This window comes from Monodon monoceros, unplaced genomic scaffold (genome assembly GCF_005190385.1).
Source record: "Monodon monoceros isolate NGI ecotype Baffin Bay Population unplaced genomic scaffold, NGI_Narwhal_1 Super_Scaffold_12, whole genome shotgun sequence".
Taxonomy (NCBI): Eukaryota; Metazoa; Chordata; class Mammalia; order Artiodactyla; family Monodontidae; genus Monodon; species Monodon monoceros.
This window is the reverse complement of record NW_021703768.1, coordinates 151483542-151505040: the sequence shown is the minus strand read 5'-3', so window position 1 is coordinate 151505040 and position 21499 is coordinate 151483542. Positions and strand designations below refer to the sequence as shown.

Genomic DNA, 21499 nt, shown 5'->3' with positions numbered 1-21499 from the left:
AGCTTTCCAGGATGAAGGTGGGCATGGTGGGTGCAGAGAGCAAGGGAAGACCATGGACCCGGAGGGCTCCAAGGGGCTGAGGGAGAGTTGGTCGCACATGAGAGACCTCACCATCCTACAATGAGCTTGGTCTTATCCTCAGTAGAGGGACATAGTCAGCCAGGCAAGCAGTGTGGAGGCTGATTTTGAGAGACCAGAAAGCCTGGGCTGGGGAGGAGTTGGGGGCCGGGGGGAGACGGGCAGGTGGAAGGGAGTTCAAATGTGTGCACACCCAAAACACTCCCCACTGAGACTCAAAAATGCACAGACACTTCTGTGGAGCCCCTGGCCTCAGTCTTCCTCACCTGTCAAGGATAAAGATCAAATTGCATACCAAGCATACATTCATTCGAGTTTGATCAGGTGCCTACTCTGTGCCAGGCACTGAGGTCACGGCCATGTTCATTACAGCCACAGTCCTGTTCTCAAGGAGTCCTCACTCCAGAGGGAAATGAGTCTCTTGAAGACTTTAGTGCCTGCCTTACTGTCCTCCCCTTGTTGCTGTTCCTGTCACCAACGCTGGGCCACCATGCACTCAAGGATCGTGCCCCCAAAGATCCGGCCTCCTGGCCCCTTGACCTCAACTCCACCTCAGCTGCTCACACCCTTGGTACATCCCAAGCCTCATCTTTATGACAGTGACACTCCATTGTCACTTCACAATGATACAGTCTTTTTTTTTTTTAATACATTTATTTATTTTATTTTTGGCTGCGTTGGGTCTTCATTGCTGCACACGCAGGCTTTCTCTAGTTGCAGCGAGCAGGGGCTACTCATTGTGGTGACTTCTCTTGTAGCGGAGCATGAGCTCTAGGCGCGTAGGCTCCAGTAGTTGTGGCACATGGCTCAGTAGTTGTAGCTCTAGGGCTCTAGAGCACAGGCTCAGTAGTTGTGGTACACGGGCTTAGTTGCTCCGCAGCATGTGGGATCTTCCCAGACCAGGGCTCAAACCTGTGTCCCCTGCATTGGCAGGCAGATTCTTAACCACTCTGCCACCAGGGAAGCCCATTTATATTCATTTTTATTTATTTATTTTTTTGCGGTACGCGGGCCTCTCACTGTTGTCACCTCTCCCGTTGCGGAGCACAGGCTCCAGATGTGCAGGCCCAGCGGCCATGGCTCACGGGTCCAACCACTCCGCGGCACGTGGGATCCTCCCAGACTGGGGCACGAACCCGTGTCCCCTGCATCGGCAGGCGGACTCTCAACCACTGCGCCACCAGGGAAGCCCTATATTCATTTTTAAATTGAAGTATAGTTGACTTACAATGTTTCAAATGTACAGCAAAGTGATTCAGTTACATATATACATTCTTTTTCAAATTATTTTCTATTATAGGTTATTACAAGATATTGAATATAGTTTCCTGTTTTATACAGTAGATTCTTTTTGTTTTGGCATACTTTTTAATTACAAATCTAAACCTTTTTGTTTCATGGCTATTTTTGTGAGGTTCCAACCAGACTGTGGAAGAGAAAGTCTTTGGAAACATCTGGGGAACTGGCCCTGGAGCTGCAGGTGTCCTGACCACCAGGGGGCACTGTGTCCTAGCCCAAGGCCTGTTTCTACCCAGGGGCTGTCTGTGCAGGGAGCTCTTAGTGGCACCATCTAGGTCTGAGCCCTGCAGGGACCCAAGGAATGGGATCCCAGGGCCCTCTCTGTTGGAGGACTGCCCGGGGCCCCAGGCTGCCACTTCTTCCTTTGCTCATTTGCTGTTTCACTTTCTCAGTCCTTCCTTCATCTGTTCATTCATATCCACTGTGTGCAGGCACTGGGGAGATGCTGAACAAGACAGACAAGCCCCTGCTTTCATAGGAATGACTTTCTAATGGGGACAAAGGGCAATGAAGAAACAAACACTTAATATAATGTCAAATGGTGGTAAGTGCTATAGGGAAAAATAAAGCAGGATAAGGGACTAGTGCATTATGCAGGTGAGGTGTCAGGGGGCTGCTGTTTTAGATAGGACAATCAAGGAAGGAGGAGGCAACATCTGAGCAGAGACCTGAACACAATGAGACAGGCTGTTGTTTAGATATCTGGGAGAAGGTGTTTCAAGCAGGAGTCACAAGTGCAAAGGCCCTGAGGCAAGAATACATTTGCTGTGTTGGAGGATTAGTGAGGAGGCCAGAGTGGCTAGAGTGGAGTGAGCAAGGAGGAGAGTGATGGGGGGTGGACCCAGTTTATCAGTGTCATGTATGTCTGAAAGACTTTAGTTTTAAGCACAATGCCAGCCCCCTGGAATACTAAAAGCTGTGGGTGATGTGGTGTGATTTCTGCTTTAAAAATACCACTTTGGGGACTTCCCTGGTGGTCCAGTGGTAAAGAATCCACCTTACAATGCAGGGGACGCGGGCTTGATCCCTGGTCAGGGAACTGGGATCCCACATACCGCGGAGCAACTAGGCCCGTGTGCCACAACTACTGAGCTCGTGCGCCTCAGCTAGAGAGCCTGTGTGCCACAAATTACAGAGCCCACACGCCCTGGAGCCTCTGCACCACAACTAGAGAGAAGCCCGCGCACTGCAACTAAAGACCCTGCATGCCTCAATGAAGATCCTGCGTGCCGCAACTAAGACCCGATGCAGCCAAAAATAAATAAAATAAATGAATAAAATAATAAACACATCTTTTAAGAAAATAAATAAAAATACCACTTTGGCTGCTGCATGGAGAAGACTCTGGACTGGGTAAGGGTAGAAGCAGGGAGCTCTATCAGGAGACTGCTAAGACGTCCAGGCATGAGACAAGTGTCAGGGACAACCATGGAAGCCAGGTGTGGAACAGATTCTGAAGGTGGAATTTGCAGAATCTGATGTATGACACAGAAGATAAAGGAAGGAAAACCATAATTTTTACTGGACCAGGCAGATGAATAGTATTGCGGGGGTTTTTTGTTTTGTTTTTTGTTTTGTTTAACCGAGGTGAGGAAGGAGTTAGGGAGCTGGGGAAATTGCAAGTTTAAATTGGGACATGATGATTTGAGATACCTAGTAGATATCCAAGGTTTGACAAGCTGTTGGATACTAGAGTCTGGGGCTCTTGGGGGAAGGCCAGAGCTGGACAAGTAAGTTGGGAGTCTTTGGCATGTGGGTGTTATTGATAGCCACAGAACAGGATGGGGTCCCAGAGAGTGAATGTAGAGAGGAAACATCTGATGGCCACTTTGGGAAGTAAATGAGACGCTGCCAAAGGAGGTGGAGAAGGAGCAGTCAGTGGGGCAGGAGGAAGGCATGAAGCCATGGGGAAGAGGGAGTGCACCTGGACCAGAGCTGCTCCTAGACAGGGTAAGAGGAAAGCTGAGAAACCACCATTGATTTGATAACCTGGAAATCATTATAGACCTTTTGAAGAAGAAATTAATTCAGAGGACTGGTGGGGACAAGAGCCTGACTGGAGTGGGTTCAAGAGGGAACGGGAGGAAAGCAAGGGTGGCAGGGCGATAGACAACTCAGAGGAATTTTACTCTCAAGGGGAGTAGAATAAAAGAGAGATAGCTGGAGAGGGATGTGGGATCAAGAGAGAATTTCTTTAAAGATGAGAACGCTTACATCTGTTTCTGTAGTGAGGGGGTGATGCAGAAGATGATGGTGGAGGGGGGAGAAAAGCATGGGCCATGCCCTAAAAGGAGTTGAGAGGTGAACGCCTATTCGTCCACCCACACACTTCGGTCCCTGCTCAATTTCCCCCGCCGCCTGCGCTTAGCTGCGGGGGCTGAGCACTGGGGCAAAGTGGGGACGCTGACACTACCATTGGAGGCGCTGCACGCTCTGGAGCGGGATACCAGGACACAACCCATCGCGACAGTCAGCGCTGAGCCGTGGTTGCAGGGCCACAGGCTGCTGACTGCCGGGGGTCGGGGATAGGAGTAAGGGCAGGGCCCACAGGTCAGGATCGGGGCCGAGCCAAGGGCCCTTCCACGTCCGTCCGCTGCCATTATTTTCTGCCTTCGGTGGAGTGTTCTGCAAACTTAACTTCAAGCTCCCCTGTGTCCTCCTCCACTAACCCCACCTCGAGGCACCCCCCCCCCCCCCCCCCTCTACCAAATCCGTCCGATTTAGAAATTCTGGAGCCGCCAATGGCTGTGCCTTACGCCAAACTGTGCCTGTCTTCACGGCGGCCCTGAGAGGCGCGTATTATTGTCCCATTTTTCCGAGTTGGAAACTAAGGTTCAGAGATGACTGAGGTCCAGATCTGTCTGGTTTCCAAGGCGGCTTTCCTTTCATTCCTCCAACGGGAGGCGCAAGGGGCCAGGAGAACGGCGGGTCGGGCTCCGGGGCAAGGAAGGTGTCCAGCAGCCCAGTCCCCGCCCAGGCCCCGTCCAAGCCCCGAGGGCCGTGTCTTACAGCTCAAAGCGAGATGGGACTTCGTGATTCGGCGGAGCGGAAGGATTGGGTGGGGCTTCCCACCGCCCGAGAGGCCGTGACTCTGACAGAGGCGTGGTATCTGGCTCCGCCCCCTTACGCGGGCTCAAAGCGGACGACGGCCACGGGGGCGGGGTCAGAACTCGGGCGGCGGATCCCAACGCTGCTCTTTGGAGATCGCCGGCGAGCAGCGCCCCGGCGGGGCCGGGCAGGTACATGCGACAGCGCGGGGCGTCTCGGGCAGGACCAGGCGGGGAGCAGAGGCCTACTGGGGACCACAGTGGGTACTTGGGGGTCTTAGCCAGCTCTGCGCCTCCTCCGGTGGGCCGGAGCCCCTACCCCCGCCCCCGCCTTCCTGCGGCAAAGCCGGCTGCGGCGGGGCTGATTGGCGCCTGCGCCGCTCCCTACTCCCCGGACTCGGCCAGTGCATGGGGCCCGGGCGGGAGAAACTGAGTCACGTCTGGATGGTAGCAGGCCTGTGTGGGAGGCACCACCCCCACTGAGCTCCACGATGAATCCCCTTCCTTGGCCACGCTTTGGAGTCCCAGCCCCCACCAGCCTCCGCAGGGGCCGCGCCCCCTCGCAATCCCCCCCTAGCGCCCAGGGGTCCCGCCCTGGCTCCCAGCAGCTTCGACTGGGCCTGGAATGGCTAGGACCCGCTCCAGCCGCCTCCCTCCCCACCCCTCCCCCTCGCGTCCGAAGCCCCTGTGTGCTCCCTCCGCTGGCTCTCCGCACAGTGTCAGCTTACATGCCTTATATAGTCCGAGCAGGCTCGAGTCGAGGCCTGCCTGCCGGGACCTGGGGGCGGGGGAGAGGAGCGCCGGCCCCGGACTGGTCTTGCCGTCCAGTCCGAGGCTCAAGGTTGGCTTGGGAGGAGGCCGTGCCAAATTAGCCCTGCGATCCACTCCTGGATGAGAGGAACCTCAAGACTGGATGCGGGCTCCCCTCACCCTCCCAGTTCCTTAGGGAAGGGGGGTTGCCCCTGTCTTTCTAAAGTGAGGTCTGCCAGCTAGTAGCCCAGCCAAACCTAACAAGGTGCCCGCCTACCCTCCCCCTGGGTGTGCTCAGCGTCTGCCCGTGCCTGCCTGGCACTAGTCCGAGGCTGGTGTCCTGTGATGGGCCTGCCTGTGCACCCACTATGCATCACTCACCTTTTCTCTCCTCTCAGGAGCGGCACCATGGATTCCTTCAAGGTGGTGCTAGAGGGGCCAGCACCTTGGGGCTTCCGGCTGCAGGGGGGCAAGGACTTCAATGTGCCCCTCTCCATCTCCCGGGTGAGCCTAGGTTGAGACGGGGGCTCCTTCAGGAATCTTTGGGTGCTCAGATCTCCAGTGAGTGATGGGAGGAGTCTGAGCAGGAGTGAGCTGAGGCCAGTAGGCCAGGAGGTGTCCAGGTCCAGAGATGTGGGCTCCTGCCACAAGGACTCCCAACTAGGCAGATACTAGGAAAGGAGCTCCCACACTTCCACAGCACTGCACTGTACCTGATGCCAGTCCACGAAGCTCCTGGGGCCACCTTCGAGGCTCAGGGAGATGCCATTTCTGGAGGAGGGGAGCCTCAGGTCTCCAGGAAGGGTCTAAGTTGCTTCAGGGAGCAATGCCTGGAGCTGGACCCCAGGCAGGGCACTCTGACTGCAGGATCTCACTTCATCCTCATTGCCACCCAAGGAATAGCAACTGTCATCCTGTTTATCCAGTTGAGATAACTTGGAGAGGTGAAGGGGCTCCTTCAGCGATTCCATGGCAAAGCAGGGATTGGAATTCAGGCACAGGGATGGCCTGCAGTTTTTGTGGGTGGGTGGGTTAACTCTCCCCAGCCTATGTGAGGACCTTTATCCCAGCCACTGGTCCCATTCAGGATGCAGTGGCCTTTGACCCCAAGCAGGGGTTGGGACCGGGCTCTAGGGCTGTGACTTCAGTTCCCAAGAGCCTGTTCTGGTGGGGGTGGAGCTGAGGGCTGGCTCCTCCCTACGGCAGGGGGATTGCCTTATAAGCCCAAGAATGCAGTCCCATGCTGGGATGGCCAACTGGTGGCTGGAGTCTGCAGAGCTGGAAAAAAGCTGGCCTAAGCCTGGACCCCTGAACCCCATGAGTGGGCCCCTCAGCTGATCACCACCAGGCTGTGGCTCCAGCTGTGGGGTCAGTTGTGGGACATAGAACAAACTGCCCGCACTGAGAGCACGAGGCCAGCCCTTGGGTTGGTGTCTCTGACTGTGGCCTGGGGGTCAGGAGGGGGTGGGGACTTCCTGTCACCATATCCGCTTGTCCAGAGAGGCCCACCCAGGCTCCTGGTGGGCAGGCAGCTATTGGCAGGAAGCCCAGGGCAAGCACAGCCTGGAGGGGGCCAGAGGGCCCAGCTAGAGGGGGCCCCAAGGCAGAGTCTGTCAGAGTTGGGCTTGGTGGCCAGGGCAGGCAGGCAGTCACTGTTCCCAGGGACCCTTCCACAGGGTTCCCTGGAAGCTGCCCTACCAGCAAGGTAGCCAAGGGCAGTGGTGTCCCTACCACATACATCTATCCCACACCCAGTTCTCAAGCCTTGCCAGCCCTGGAAACCTACCCTATACTCCCCTCCCTGGGAAAGTGCTGGCCAGTGTGGCTGGGGCCTTGGCTGACCTCTGAGCCTCAGTTTCTTCATTGGTGGGGATGGGCAACAAAGTAGCCTAAGGGGTGGACTTTCAGATGTGGCCTGTTGGGGGCACTCTGAGCCCAGGCTCCCTTGTCAGCAGCCCCAGCATGTGGGTGGGGCCACTAGCCGAGCCCATCCCTGGATTTGGACCTAGGCCCTGGTGGGTGGGTGTGTGGGGTGGTCTTTTCTGAGCTGGGCTGGCACCCTTTCTCTCCCCTGACCCCAGCATGGAGGGGGGCAGGGAGGGGCTAGGGCTGGCTGTAGGCCCGGGCCTGGGAGATGAGGTAATGTCTGGGACTTGGGGGTTGGGCTGCTCAGTGGAGCCCTCAGGCTGACTCACCCCCTACTCCATGCAGTGTCCAGCCCCCTGGCTTTTTCCCTCCTTGGTCCCTTGGGCCCTCTTGCTTCTCTCTCCAGACACACCCCGCCCCCCCTGCCCCCTCCTTCTGCTTCTGTCTCCACCTCTCTGATCACTCCCCTATCCCTCCTGTGCTTCCTATCCTCCCCACTCGAGAGAAGGAAGTAGTCCCCAGCTCCCCAGCTCCTCTCTGGGAGCCAACTGCTCCTGCTCAACCTGAGACCCCCACCTCAGGCTTAGCCCACACGTCCCAGGAGCCAGCCAGTGTGGGTAGGGAGTGGCCAGACCAGGTTTCCCGTCTACTGACTCACCACGACCTTGAGTAAGTCACTTCCTTGCAAGGGCGTCACTTCCCCATGCCCATTATAAGGGGTTGGATTGGAATAGAGGTAAGTAGGGGATCCAAGCCCTAAACCCAGCTAGGAGGTCAGGGGGTCTTTCCAGCCAGAGGGCTGACCCCTGAGTTGGGCCCCAGCTCTCAGCAGAGATGGCCTGGTAGGGTGGGGCCTTAGGGTCAGGGTCCTGGCCTTGCCTCTTGAGTTGCTAGCTGGGTAACTTGAAGCAAGTTACTTAACCTCTCTGTTTTTCCATGTGTAAAATAGGTATATTCCCAGACTCTACTCCACAGGGTTGTTGAAGGATTCAGTGTGTGGCAGTACTAGGTACTCAATAAGCGTAAGCTGCTATTACCATTTAGCAGGTGAAGAAAGGGCCACCCAGCTGTCTTACCCTTCTAACTTCCCAAGCATGAAATAGAGCCATCAAACCCAGTTCTCCCTTCTTGCCCTAGTGCCATTAGTCTCTGCATCTGGTCCCTCTGCCATCTCTCTGGAACCCCTTACCTCCTCTCTCTGCCTCAACTGAGTCTGAGCATCAGCCTACCTGATGAGCCTCATGGGGCCACAGGCAGCCTGTACCCCTCAAATCTCACTGTGAATTTGCCTCCCAGCACTTCCCCACAAGCCTGCTCAATGCCAGGCCCCTTGCCAGATGGCCAGGCAGCCCTGTGGGCTTAGACTTATGAACAGCAGTGCCACTCCCGCCTGTGTTGCTGCCACTAGGCTAGAGGGCTGGGAGGGCCCAGTGGGGTTCTTCAGGGTCACCTCTATCTGGACCCTGGCAAATACCCCACCCTGGGCCTTAAAACTGCTGTTGGTTCCTCCCAATCTCAAGGCCAAATCCTGGTTCCTTCCAGCATTTGAGGCCTTCGTAAATAGCTGGACTCTCTCACACCATAGGCAGCCCATCCCACTCTCCTTTCGCCAAAGCCCACCACTTCCCAGAAGTCATCCTGATGGTTTCAGCTCATGCTGGCGGTGACCATTCTTTCCAGCCTAGTATTGCTTCTCATTTGCCATGGGAACCAGGGATTCACAACTCAGAGCCTGAAGGATTGGGAGCAGAGGGTGATGTGGCAGTTGAGGGCTTGGGGGTGACATCCGTATTTATTTACAACCTGTGAAGCCCCAGCTGACATTTTGGACCCCATTCAGTCACACTGATCACCAGGAACCTAGAGGTGGTGGGGCCTATTCCTGGTGCTCAAAGTGTTCCGGTAGATCCCTGATGATGGCCCCAGGACAGGGTGCTAGGAATGTAAGAGGTCAATGAGAGCACCCAGCAGTGCTCAGGGAGGTACATGCCACACGCACAAGCCAGAGGGCATGTCTGGTGGGTGGAATGGCCTGGGCGAGAGGCCAGCAGGGGCCTCAAAAGGCTGCGGCTGGAGCTGAGAAGCTTGGCTTTTAGCCTGAAGGTGGCTGCTTGTTGATGTCAGCAGTTTCTGGACTGTGGGGAGGGTCCCTGGAGGTGAACGAATAAATAAGCAGGGTGATTGGGGCGATGGTGAAGCTCAGGTGAGCCCCACCCCCTTCCAGATGGCTTTAGTATGCAGCAGCTGCCCAGAAATATGTTGAATGAAGAGGCCTCTGGGTTCTGCAAGTGGGGCAGCTAAGGAAAGGCAGGGGTGGCTGCTGTTGGCCTGAGTTTGGCCTGCAGAGCCTTGGGCCTCCACGATCCTCTGTCTCTCCATAGCTCACTCCTGGAGGTAAAGCTGCGCAGGCCGGCGTGGCCGTGGGCGACTGGGTGCTGAGTATCGATGGTGAGAATGCGGGGGGCCTCACACACATCGAAGCCCAGAACAAGATCCGTGCCTGTGGGGAGCGCCTCAGCCTGGGTCTCAGCAGGTATGCGGGTGCTGAGCAGGCCTGGCAGGTGGGCATGCCATTGGGGCTGCCCATCAACACCCCTTTCCCTTCTCTTTTAGGGCCCAGCCGCCTCAGAGCAAACCGCAGAAGGTATGTGAGGGGCTTGGGACATCTGGGTGGCAGGCGGGGTGGGATTGGACGTCCGGGCTGACCTGCCCTCCCTGGTGCAGCCTTGGTACCCCCATCCCTGGCCGGGAGTAGAGGGTGGAGGCCAGAGCTGGGGAGTCTGGGGACTGGGAGTTGGGCCGGGGGCTGCCGCACGGTCAGGGTACCACGCGTATCTGCCTGTCTGTCCGTCTGCCTGTCTGCCTCCCGCCGGCCTGTGCTGCAAGCTGCACTAGTACGCCCTCGCCCTCAGGCCGCGTGGGCTGAGATCATCGCTCCCAAATGGGCCCCTTGAAACCCGAGTCGCCCCTTCCCCGTAGCCTCAGGCCAGATGTGTGGGGGTGGGGCTGGAGCGCCGCAGTCCTCTCCGAGCCAGAGGGGCACCCCACTCTAGCCAGGTCCCCGCCCCTGCCCGCCCTGCCCGCTCTGTCTCCGCCCAGGCCCTGGCCCCAGCCGCGGACCCCCCGCGGTACACCTTTGCACCCAGCGCCTCCCTCAACAAGACGGCCCGGCCCTTCGGGGCCCCCCAGCCCGCTGACAGCGCCCCGCAGCAGAATGGGTACGTCCACCCTGCCCGCCCACATCCCTCCTGCCCGCCCACCGCCCACGCCATCTGTCCACAACCCCACGCCCGCCCGCTGCCCGCTGCTGCTCAGTCTGCGCTGTGCCCCAGCCCGGCCGGAACCGTGCGGCAGCGACCCCTGGCGGCCAGGGCGGGGACTGCAGGCACAGGGCCCCACCGAGGGTGTGGCTCCTGCCTGGGCACTGTCCTCCTGGAGGCTCTGAACGAGGCAGCGCCCCCTCGCTGGTGGCCTGGGGTTGGGGTTTAGTGTCGGGCTGTCTGAGCCCTAGACGCTCAGTGCAGCCTTGCCTCAAGCTATTCTGACCCCTTGCCGTCTTTCTTCCTCCCCTTGTCTATTTCTTTGTCCCTTTACCTGTCCATGTGTCTATTTCCTTCACAGGTGCAGACCCCTGACAAGTCAGTGAGCCCCCTCTGCCTGTCCCTCTCTTTCTTCCTTTTGGCACTCTGGGTGGTGGCCCCTCCCCACCCTGGCTGCCCTACTCTCACCTTGACTGCCCTCCTCCCCTCTCACTTACCTATCCAACCTGCCACCCAGCAGGGCCCTGGCCTTGCCCTTCCCCACTCTGCCATCACCATAGCCCACATGTACCAAATCTGGGGAGGGGCTGCCCCCACTGCCCACCCCAGCACGAGGTTCTGAGCCACACCCTCCCCGCAGACAGCCGCTCCGACCGCTGGTCCCAGACGCCAGCAAGCAGCGGCTCATGGAGGACACGGAGGACTGGCGGCCGAGGCCTGGGACAGGCCAGTCCCGTTCCTTCCGCATTCTCGCCCACCTCACGGGCACCGAGTTCAGTAAGTGCCATCCCAGAGCAGGGCAGACTCTCTTCCTGGCCCCTGACCCGGGCCTGGGCTTGGCTGGAGCCTGCTCCGGCACCCTGTGACCCTCTGCAGGGCTCAGGGCTGGGGTGGCCTTCTGTCTGCTCTTGGTCAATGCCTGCCTCTGCCCTCTCAGTGCAAGACCCGGATGAGGAGCATCTGAAGAAATCAAGGTAACAGGACGAGCTCCAGCCTCTCTTTCTCACTTCCTGCCTCTCCCATTCCACCCACCATCCTGTGTCTGCTCCTGGCCATCCCTAGCCAGGCTTCTCCATTCTCCTTCCTTTCTTCAGTCCTTCCTCCCTTCCTCCCTTCCTCCCTTCCATCTCTCCTTCCTTCCACTTTCTCCTCCTTCTCTCTCTGCCCCTCAGGGAAAAGTATGTCCTGGAGCTGCAGAGCCCACGCTACACCCGCCTCCGGGACTGGCACCACCAGCGCTCTGCCCACGTGCTCAACGTGCAGTCGTAGCCTGGCCCTCGCCGGCCGGCTGCCCTCTCTGCCTCTCTCTTTCTGTTCCTCCTCCCAGGCACCCCCCCCCACCCTTGGTGCCTCCAGCTTCTGCCTACCTCACCCCTGCCTTTCCTGCCCCTGGACTGAGCCTCCTACTGGCCTGGCCTCGGCTGCCCTCCTGGCACAGGGCCCGGCTCCATCTGACACTGTCTTCACTCTTTGCCCTATGGTACTGCCGTCTGCCAGGTCTGTGCTGGCTTAGGCATGAAAATAAACATGCTCGGCCCTGCTTTTTCTGCCTCTGTCTTCTATCTTTGTAGGCTTGGTTTGCATTTGGGGTAAGGGGGTGTTAGATGGATAAGATCCAGTATGGGCCCTGCCAGTTTGGGTCTCAGTGGGTGGGGGTACCCAGAAAAGGGGGCCCTGCCATCAGAAGGAGACCCAAGAGTTGCCCCAGAAGTGAGAGCCTTGCTCCACCTCCCAGCCCTGTGCCACAGACCAGCCAGCTGGAACCTGGCTAGGAGAAGCTGCCCTACCCATCCCTACCCCACTGGGACCTGGAGTCCAACCCAGCAGCTCTCATGCACCCACGCATCTCCCATGGGGCCAGCAGGACCAAGGTTGGGGGGTGGAGCCATGCCAGGAGCCTTAGCCGTGCAGGGCCTTGAATGGCAGATCTTACAGCCAGGTGCCCAGGACAGAAGCCCCAGCCCCAGCTTCAGCTACACCCCAGGAACCCTGGCCTGGTGAGAGAGAGTGGGCTTGGGCCTGGGGAAGGGGGGGTAGCCTCCAGAGGCATGGGGGTGGGCCCCTCCAAGCTGCCCCGGGGTCTCCCCACGGTCCTGTGGCGTCCCTGGGCACCCCCCTGGAGTCACTTTCCTAGCCTTGGCAGGCCCTACCACCCCCAGCCCCACCAGCCGCCCGCCCTGGGCTGTGGACCCTGCGTTCGCCGAGCGCTACGCCCCGGACAAGACCAGCACGGTGCTGACCCGGCACACCCAGCCAGCCACACCCACGCCCATGCAGAACCGCACCTCCATTGTGCAGGCTGCCGCTGGAGGGGGCCCTGGAGGCGGCGGTGGCAGCAATGGCAAGACTCCCGTGTGCCACCAGTGCCACAAGGTCATCCGGTGGGTGGCCCTGTTCCTTTCCTACCGTGGTCTTTCCTGACCTCAAGTCCAGCCCTGGTGTCTTTCTGATCTCTGCTCCCCCATCTATCTCCCCACTCATCTCAGCCGCCCCTGCGGGAGGATGAGGATTCGGTTCCCTACTGGAGTGAGGGTAGGGACCTGCGCTGGTTCCTCAGGTTCTGAATCCCGCACTCCTTACCCGCAGCCCACCCGTCATTAGCCTCTGTTCAGCATTTGCCCTGGTGAAATGGAGGAAGTGCCAATGACACAGCCAAGCTGCAGCCCTAGACTCGCTGCTCTCTGGGCAAGGAAGGGCCTCCCCTTCCCAGTCCCTCTGCCCCTCTCCTTCCTGCTCACTCGGTCTCTCTCCGCTAAGCCTCTGAAGTCCCTCCCTCTCTGCACTGCTCCCCGGGGCCCAGCAGAGTCACACAGCCCCCCAGAATCAGTGTGACAGTGTGCCTTCGTAGTTCTCATCCCAGGCCCTGCACTGCTCTAGATTCCTGTCAGCTCTTAGGCTCTGTGAAGCACCCCCTCCTTCAGACATCCCCATTTCTCTGGGACCTGCAGGACCCTCCCCAGGCCAGATGGAACAGGCAAGCAGGACAGGGTGGGCACCAGGCTCAGCTCAAGTGCCCACTGGTCTTCAGGGCTCACGGGCACTCCAGGCCTCCTCCCCCCCCCCCAGGGCACCAATTCCCTGGGTTCAACTTATTAGGCCCAAATCAGCAGCTCTCACCCAGTGTAACCTTCCTCCTTTTCCAACACTGCCCCTCTCCCTCATCTCCTGTCATCAAAACAGTGCAGCTTTGTCTCTCTTGCTGTGTGACCTTGGGCAAGTCACCTCCCAAGCCTGTTTCTCCCCTATTTGGAGATGGAGAGAATGAACTTTCCCTTCAAGGCTTCATAGTAGGTGTTGGGTAAACCCCGTGGGGTTCTGGCCAGGAACCCCGACTTCGTTTGCATCCATTCCTGCTCATTGCCCTTGCCTCCCGCCAGGGGCCGCTACCTGGTGGCGCTGGGCCACGCGTACCACCCCGAGGAGTTTGTGTGCAGTCAGTGTGGGAAGGTCCTGGAAGAGGGTGGCTTCTTCGAGGAAAAGGGCGCCATCTTCTGCCCGCCCTGCTATGACGTGCGCTATGCACCCAGCTGTGCCAAATGCAAGAAGAAGATCACTGGCGTGAGTGGGGCTGGCGGGTGGCTGGGAAGGCAAGTCTGACCCTTGAGTGTTGAGGAGTGTTGTTGAGCAACTCCTGAGCCTGGGAGCTCTCCCTGCAGGAGCCTATTGGAACCTTACCAGCCTAACAGTCGGGCTGCTATATTGACCTTACTTTTCATTAATCAGGATCCTCTTAACAAATGACCTAAATCCTACTCAAAAGGGCTCAAGCAAGAGAGTGTTGGCACAAATAATCAGAAAGGCTGAGGGGTGCTAACTTCAGGCCCAGCTGAATGCGTATCCCGGGGTCATCAGGAGTCTTTCTACTACTTGCCTCTGGTTTCATCTTTGTTGGCTTAGTTCCCAGCATGCTTTTCCCTAGAAAGCGGCAAAGATGGTGTCACAGTGGCTCCAGGGTTACATCTCCCCAGGTTAGCACCACAAAGTGAAAGAGAGCATCTCTGTGCCAGTTGATGTATAAAGAGTCCCAGTGCTGATGCCCATCTCTGAACCAAGCCCCATGACTCTAATTGGCCAGGCCTGGGTGACACCCCCTCCTGGAGTGGGGTCTGGTGGCCTTGCCTGAACCACAGGACTGGTTCCTTGAAAATAAAACCAGGATGACATTACCCAAAGAAGGGAGGTAAGTGCTAGTCAGGCCAAAACAAGAGATGGCTGCTGTGTGGGGATTGCATTCAGCTTCGGTAATAGAAAACCCCACTACAGAGGTTGAAACAGAAGGAGTAATTACTTCAATCACAAGAATTCCAGGGGTGGAATAGCAGCTCAAGGATGCCTTTAGGCTTTTCCTCTTTTTAAGTTCCAAAACCCTTAGCATGTAGATCTTTGTCCTCAAGTGTATTGTATCATGGTTGGGGCAGATGCTTTCTCTTAATGAGGTTTTGCCTTTTGACTCTGGAAGAAAAACCAGGAACTTGAATCTGTATCTCAGTTGTTGGAGTTGTTATCCTGTGAGCACCTGGACCATGGGGGAAGCTGGCAAATCCAGTATTTTAGCTTCTGTCCTCTGTAAGGGAGAAAGGCAAAAGAGAAGGGGGTTGTGACAGGCTTTTGGGAGGCTAATGCACTGTGTCTGCCGCCCCTAGTACATATGAAAACGGAAACTCTGAAAGATGACTTGATGGGCTTGAAGGACACAGGACTATTGATTTGCAAAGCCAGAAATTTAGGCTCAAAAACTTGTGATTCAAAATCCTGTTCTTCTCGCTGAGGCTAAATATGCAGCATAGCCTGGCCTGGTCTCCTGCAGGGCAACCTAGCTACCACCCAGAGCTGGGCTTGGGACTTGAGTCAGCACATGTCATGGGTTAAGAGTGATGCACTGTCTACCTTCTCCCATTCGTTCTCTTTACTGAGTGTGGGCAGTATGCCCCACGCTAGGGACACCTCGTGAAGAGACAGGCGTGGCCCTGCCCCCAGGAGCTCACACAGAGGAAGGGGACTCTGAGGGTGTCAGGGGCTCAGCAGCCTGAGGAAAGGGGAGCATAACAGGCAGGGTAACAAGTTGAGGGGGTTTTCAGTTGTACCTGTATGGAAACTGAAGCCCAGAGAGAGGCAGAAATTGCCCAAGGCTGCAGAGCATGAGGGCCGAGCCAGAGCAGCCCCAGGCACTGCTGACTTTCAGCTTGGGCTCTTCTTGCCGCTCATGCTTCTCCCCATTTCTGGATTCATAGGCAGAGCTTCCAGATGTGGCTAGAGAGCTCTGTAGTGATGGTCATGTTAGTGACGATTACCTTGACCGCAAGTGATAGAAAAAATAATGGCGGCTATTACTCACCTAAGAAAGTCCAGAGGTGGGCCATCTGGGACTTGTAGGCAGATCCAGGCTCCTGGATCTTGTTTCTCGGACATTCTCAACATTGGCTTACTTACCACTCGTAGTCCAAGATGCCGCTTGAGCTTCAGGCAAAATTTCCACGTTCCAACCAGCAGGATGTTGGAATGAGAAGAAGGCTCTTGGGAGCCATCTTTAGAAGATGCTGCCACCCAACCCTTCCGCTTCCATCCCATTGCCCAGAACTCAATCGCATGACCGCACTGAGCTGCAAGGGAGGCTGAGAAATATAGTCTGGTATAGATATGTGCCCAGCAAAAAATGGGGGTTCCATCAGTAGACTGGAAGGGAAGAAAGGATATTATCACAGTCTTGTGTTGTGGGTCATTTACTATGTGTAGGCATCCAGCTAATCGTACTACGAAGTCAGTTTGATTATTCTCATCTTACAGATGAGGAAATTTTGCCCAAGATCACAGTAATTTCTCCACCAGCCTAGGCCATACCCTGTTGGACTGTTCTAGCAGAACGGGTTGGATCCCAGGACCTTTCTTAAGCTGGCATCTGGGTTTGTTTCCCACAGATCAAGGCCCTTCTGTTCGCTGATGGCCCTGCCTGTGTTGCACGGCACTCTTGTCCCTCCCTGCCCCAGTTCTGGGTGGGCAGGGTTATCACCCAGGCCACAGATGAGGAGGCAAGGCTCACAGAGCCTGACTGGGTCCTGGGTCCTAGAGTAAGCCCAGAGTAAGGTGGCAAGCCCTGCTCCTGCCCCAGCCCAGGCCAGTGGTTCCACAGTGTGGCCCAAGGGCCCTCAGCTTCCCCTCTTGCAGGGGCTCCAGGGCCTGACAGACCCCAGGAAGCTCCTGCCTCACCCTCCCATGGGGCAGGAAGCTAACCTTCCCATTTACCATGCGCTTTGGGCTCTGCCTGTGCCTGGTGCTTGGGACTATGCCTGCTCTCGGAGCTCAGAGTGGAGCATGGGGAGAGAAACACAGGACAATCACGTTGTTTCAGCAGAGTTGGAGGGGACACATTAGAGGGGACCTGTCCCCTGGTCTGGGGACCCTCTGGAACACTATGCTCTCAAGGCTCACCACTCACCACCAGCCCCCCTCAGTCTGTGCTCCAGCCACATGGGCTTCTCCATTTTGCCAGTGTGCTGTTCCCTTCACCACAGGACCTTTGCACAGGCTGTCCTCTGCTAGGAATACTCTTTAGCACTCTCTTTACCTCATTTCTTCTCATCCGGGACTCAAAAAGCACTTCCTCAGGGGTACTTTCCCTGATACCCACCCTCCCCACCAGCCCAGGCTCCCCACTGTTTGCTCACTACCTTCCAGTCCTGTTGTCCCATCTCTTCCCCAGGGTGCACTTCATGGGTTGGGACCAGGGCTGTTTTGCTCACACATTATGCTGTGCCCAATATATAGGAAGTGGTCAATTAACACTTGAAGGAGTGGATGGAAGTGGCCTCTAAGCTGAACTTAAAACATGAGTAGGAATTAGCTTGGAGAAGGATCAGGGGAAAGTGCTCCAAGAGGAGGGAAGAGCTGTGTCACAAGGCAACACCCAGGGAGGGTGTGAGATGAGGCGGAAGAGGGGGGCAGGGGCCGTGTTAGAAGTTCAGAGCTGGGGACTTCTGAGGTCAGGTGTGCCTGGCAAGCTTCCCTGGGGCAGGGGGAGACAGCTAGAGGAGGAGAACTGAGCTGCTGGCCCTGGGTCAGCATGGTGGGATGGGAGAGGCAGATAGATTTAGGAAGCTTTGGGCATGAGATAGGGAACACTGGCTCACGGGTTCTTCTGGATACTGGCAGAGACCTGCCTCCCTGCCCATGCTCCCACTGGGCCCAGCTCTGGGCTCCCCATGCTCCTGCCAAGACCCTGTTCTGTGGGCTCACAGCCAAGTTCCTTCCCCCAGCCCTTTGTCTTTTCCTTGCAAAGAGGCAACACCAGGCAGTGGGAAGGGCCAGCTTTGTAGCGAGCCAGACTTGGGCTCAAAACACATTTCCACCGTCTATTGGCTGTATGACCTGGGGCAAGTCACTTTCTCTGGGGCTCACTAAAATGGGGGTGGCAGTAACTTCCTGGCCAGGGTGGTTGAGAGGTATATGTGAGATGTGACAATTTTTTTTTTTTTTTTTTGGCCACTCCACACAGCTTGTGGGATTTTAGTTCCCCGACCAGGGATCGAACCTGGGCCCTCAGCAGTGAGAGCATGGAGTCCTAACCACTGGACTGCCAGGGAATTCCTGTGACAGATTTTATAGAGGTCACACGGGCCAGCTGAGAGTTAGGTGCTTCCCACACTTATGTCTTGTCTTACTTGGTCCACACTTCATTTTTAAATTAAAGGCCAACATTGAAAAACTGGATTTGACTTTAACACCTAGATTTCCACCTGAGCCTTCCAGGCGTTCCTGAATGAAGTGGTCAGCACCACCCCCGCAGGGAGAACAGGTGCTCTCCCACAGCACAGTCCCCACCTGGCCTTGGCAGGCACTGGGTCTGGGACCCCTGGCTTTAGATGTGGGACCATCTTTACAACACCCCTGCAAAGCTGGGATTAGGCTCTCAGTTCAAAAGGGAAGGAGCCAAATGTAAAGAGAAGGTAAAGCTATTGGGCAAGCCACACAGCTAAGGTCTGGCTGAACTCAAAGATCTGATCCCCCCTCCGGGCTCCACATTGCCTTCTGCCTGCTCCGGATAGGAATGCTGCTGCCCTGGTTGGCCCGGGGGTCCCAGCCCCAGGGAGAGCTCAGCCCACCAGCAGCCTCTGCTTTGGCAGGCCTCCATTGGAGCAGGTTAACTCAACTCACGAGCACTTGTGATGCATACCCGTGGACCAGGCACTGTTGGGATATACCTACTAACAGGACAGTTGGTATTTCATGCCCTCCTGGACCTTACACTGGATCAGGAAGAAGAGGGGGGTGGGGAGCAGACAATAAGCAATGACAAAATAGGTAAATTACCTGGTAGTATGTTATGGAAAAAAGGAAAGCGCTATTGGGAGTGTGGCTTTGGGAAGGCGGGTTGGCCTATGAACTGGTGGTGTCAGAGTGGGCCTCATGGAGAAGGTGACCTTTGAGCAGAAACTTGAAGGAGGTGAGGGGTGGGCCTTGCAGGTATCTGATGCAGAGCAGTCCAGGTAGAGGGGACAGCTGGTGTGAAGCCCCAAGACGGTGTGCCTGGTGTGTCAACCAGGGATGAGAGGCCATATGAGGAGAGCAGAGGGACAGAGGCCAGACTTGCTGGCCTCTGGGCCCTTCCCAGGGCTTTGGCTTTTGCTCAGAGAAATGTGGACTAGGCAGGAATTGGGGCAGAGAAGGATGTGGCCTGGCACAGGTTGATATCAGGCTGTAAGGGCAGAGGGAGGAGCACAGAAGCCAGTTTCATGCAGTCATCCAGGTCAGAGGTGCCCAAGGCTCACATCTCACATCAGGGAGGCTGTGAGAAGTGCTCAGAATCTGGACGCATCTTGAAGGTGGACCCAGCAGGATTTCCTGGTGGACCTGAAGTGAGGTGTGGGAGAAAGCAGGGAATTTGGTCCACGCGGATGGAGTTGCCATCAACTGAGATGGAGACAGCTGTGGGAATGCGAGAGGTATGGGGTGCAGAGATTGGGAGCTGAGCTTTAGACGTGGCGTGGTGGACAGCCACGGGGAGACCTCAGGGTTGGAGAAAGAAAGTAGCAGCAATGCGTGTGCAGACGTAACATTTACCCTGAAAGAAAGAGGACCCAAGCCTGCTTTCCTGTGTCCCCGGCTCTGGAGAGGAGGGTGCTGAGCTGCCAAGTGACTGTCGCTTCCTCCCAGGAGATCATGCACGCCCTGAAGATGACCTGGCACGTGCATTGCTTCACCTGTGCGGCCTGCAAGACACCCATTCGGAATAGGGCCTTCTATATGGAGGAGGGCGCCCCCTACTGCGAGCGAGGTATCGGGTGGAACAGGCAAGGAGGCGGGGCTGGGTGAGGGGGCGGGGCGCGGGCAGGGGAGAACCCAGGGGCCCCTTCCTCTCTGTGTGTCTCCAGACTATGAGAAGATGTTTGGCACAAAATGTCGAGGCTGTGACTTCAAGATCGATGCCGGGGACCGCTTCCTGGAGGCGCTGGGCTTCAGCTGGCACGATACATGCTTCGTGTGCGCGGTGAGTGCCCCTCCTCCGACTCAGGCCCCGCCCCCAGAGCCCTGTGTTCTTCACCAGCCTCCCTCCCACCCCTGCCTCTGGGATTCCTAAGAGGTTGGGAAGGGGCCTCTCTTGCCACCTCCAACCCCATGTAACTGGACCTTGGCTGTTACCAGATATGTCAGATCAACCTGGAAGGAAAGACTTTCTACTCCAAGAAGGACAAGCCCCTTTGCAAGAGCCACGCCTTCTCCCACGTGTGAGCCCCTCCCACCCACTGCTGCCACCCTGCCCTGTCCAGCCGGAGGGGTTGCTGGTTCTGGAGTCATCGCCCCAGATTTCTGGGTAGGGCCAGCAAAAGTTGCCCAACCCCGACTCTTGGCCTGAGCCTGCAGTTCCCCGAGCCCCTGCCCACCCGCTTCACCTCCCCCCACTCCCTCCACCACCTCCGCACACTGGTGCTGGCCTCACCGGCCCCTCTTCACGTCCAGTGCCACAATAAACCTATATCCAGCTGTGTCCAGCGTGCACTTCCCCCTACGCATCAAGAAAGGTGGGATCTGAGGCACGTAGCAGGGTGGAGATTACGTTTTCCAGGGCTTACTGTCCTGGTGGTCCTGTGATGGGGACACGGAGGACGCTCAGTCAGCAGGAGGAGGCAAAGGGGAATCGCATGTGCTGGGCCCAGCACCTGCAGAAGTGGGGGGCACCTGGGCTGGCCTGGCGTGGAGGTCAGAGAAGAGGAGTTGAGGGGCAACCTCAGGGATGGGACATGGAAAACAGTACGCCAGAGTGAGGGCCTAGAGGGACCGCTGCCATCTGTATGCTGCAGGCAAAGAAGATGGGGCTGGAGAGGGCAGCCCTCCGGTCCTGGGAAGCCACAAGTGCCAGGACAAGGAGCCAGGACTGCTTCCTGAGGGCAAGGTGGCGGTGGGGAGATCAGGGCACAGAAGTGTTCAGATCTGTGTTGTAGAAAAAGCCCCGAGAGCCGTGAGTGCGGTGGACAGAAGGAGAGAGACTGGGAGGAGGGGCAGGACTCAGGGGAAGAGAAGAGCAACAAGCCAAAAGGCAGAGATGGGATCCAGTGACAGGTCCCAGGGAGCCCAGAGTGGAGACCTGGGATGAGAGGTGAGGAGAGGAAGGAAGGCAGGTTTGCTAGACATCTGGAGTATACCAGTCATTCCTCACATCATCTTACATGATCCTCCCAGCAACACTGTGAGGTGCCTGCAGTTATTCTCATTTTATAGATGAAAGCTTAGGAGACCTGACCAAAGTCGCACAGATGCTGAGCCATGAGCCAGACTAGAAGGCAGGCACGAAGCTGGCTGCACTGCCCTGGGACTGGCCGGCACTGAGTGCCATGCTCCAGGGAGGATCCTTCGGAAGCTTACTTCTGTATGCTACCTCAAAACCTGGAGGCTATGGTGGTGGCCCCATCTTTCCCTGGGGTCTCTTGCTTCCCACTGGTGCCCTCCACTACCCCAGGGGGACTGTCATTTCTCCTGTTCCAAGTTTGGACTGGAGAAGGACTGAGGAGAGGCCCCAAACTAGGCCAAGACAATTCAGTGCGCCCATGGCCACCTGTCCTCCAGGGCTCCCTTGGCATGAGGAACCTCAGCACATCTAAAGTTGTTGGCATTCTCAACAGATGCTTGGGCCTGTCCTCTTTAAGAGAAGAGAAGGGCCTCTCTGTTGTGTTCTCTCGAGGACCCCTGGAGCATCAGTGCAGGGCTTCC

At 57.0% G+C, this 21499-nt stretch overlaps 1 protein-coding gene across 6 annotated transcripts; it reads left to right on the top strand.

Moving 5' to 3' along the window:
- The first annotated feature begins 4529 nt into the window (after nucleotides 1–4529).
- On the top strand, nucleotides 4530–20976 carry PDLIM7 (PDZ and LIM domain 7). Of its 6 annotated transcripts, none has more exons than XM_029217774.1 (13): nucleotides 4530–4616; nucleotides 5573–5678; nucleotides 9422–9573; nucleotides 9654–9684; nucleotides 10662–10678; nucleotides 10941–11077; nucleotides 11238–11274; nucleotides 12236–12297; nucleotides 12435–12681; nucleotides 13678–13858; nucleotides 19448–19568; nucleotides 19666–19781; nucleotides 19937–20976. In XM_029217774.1, exons 2-13 carry the CDS (start codon nucleotides 5583–5585, stop codon nucleotides 20021–20023), a joined length of 1284 nt encoding a protein of 427 aa, XP_029073607.1. In that variant the 5' UTR covers nucleotides 4530–4616; nucleotides 5573–5582; the 3' UTR covers nucleotides 20024–20976. The 6 variants fall into 6 exon arrangements, with proteins under 6 accessions (XP_029073607.1, XP_029073604.1, XP_029073608.1 ...); XM_029217771.1 differs by lacking the exon at nucleotides 10662–10678 and adding an exon at nucleotides 10140–10258; XM_029217775.1 differs by having other exon boundaries at nucleotides 12444–12681; nucleotides 19937–20279.
- Nucleotides 20977–21499: the final 523 nt, after the last annotated feature.

Coding starts and splice junctions, on each gene's coding strand:
- PDLIM7 (XM_029217771.1), top strand. CDS start 5,583: ATGGATTCCTTCAAGGTGGTGCTAGAGGGGCCAGCACCTTGGGGCTTC. Junction 11,078..11,237: donor CCTCACGGGCACCGAGTTCA/GTAAGTGCCATC, acceptor CTGCCCTCTCAG/TGCAAGACCCGGATGAGGAG. Junction 12,682..13,677: donor CAGTGCCACAAGGTCATCCG/GTGGGTGGCCCT, acceptor GCCTCCCGCCAG/GGGCCGCTACCTGGTGGCGC.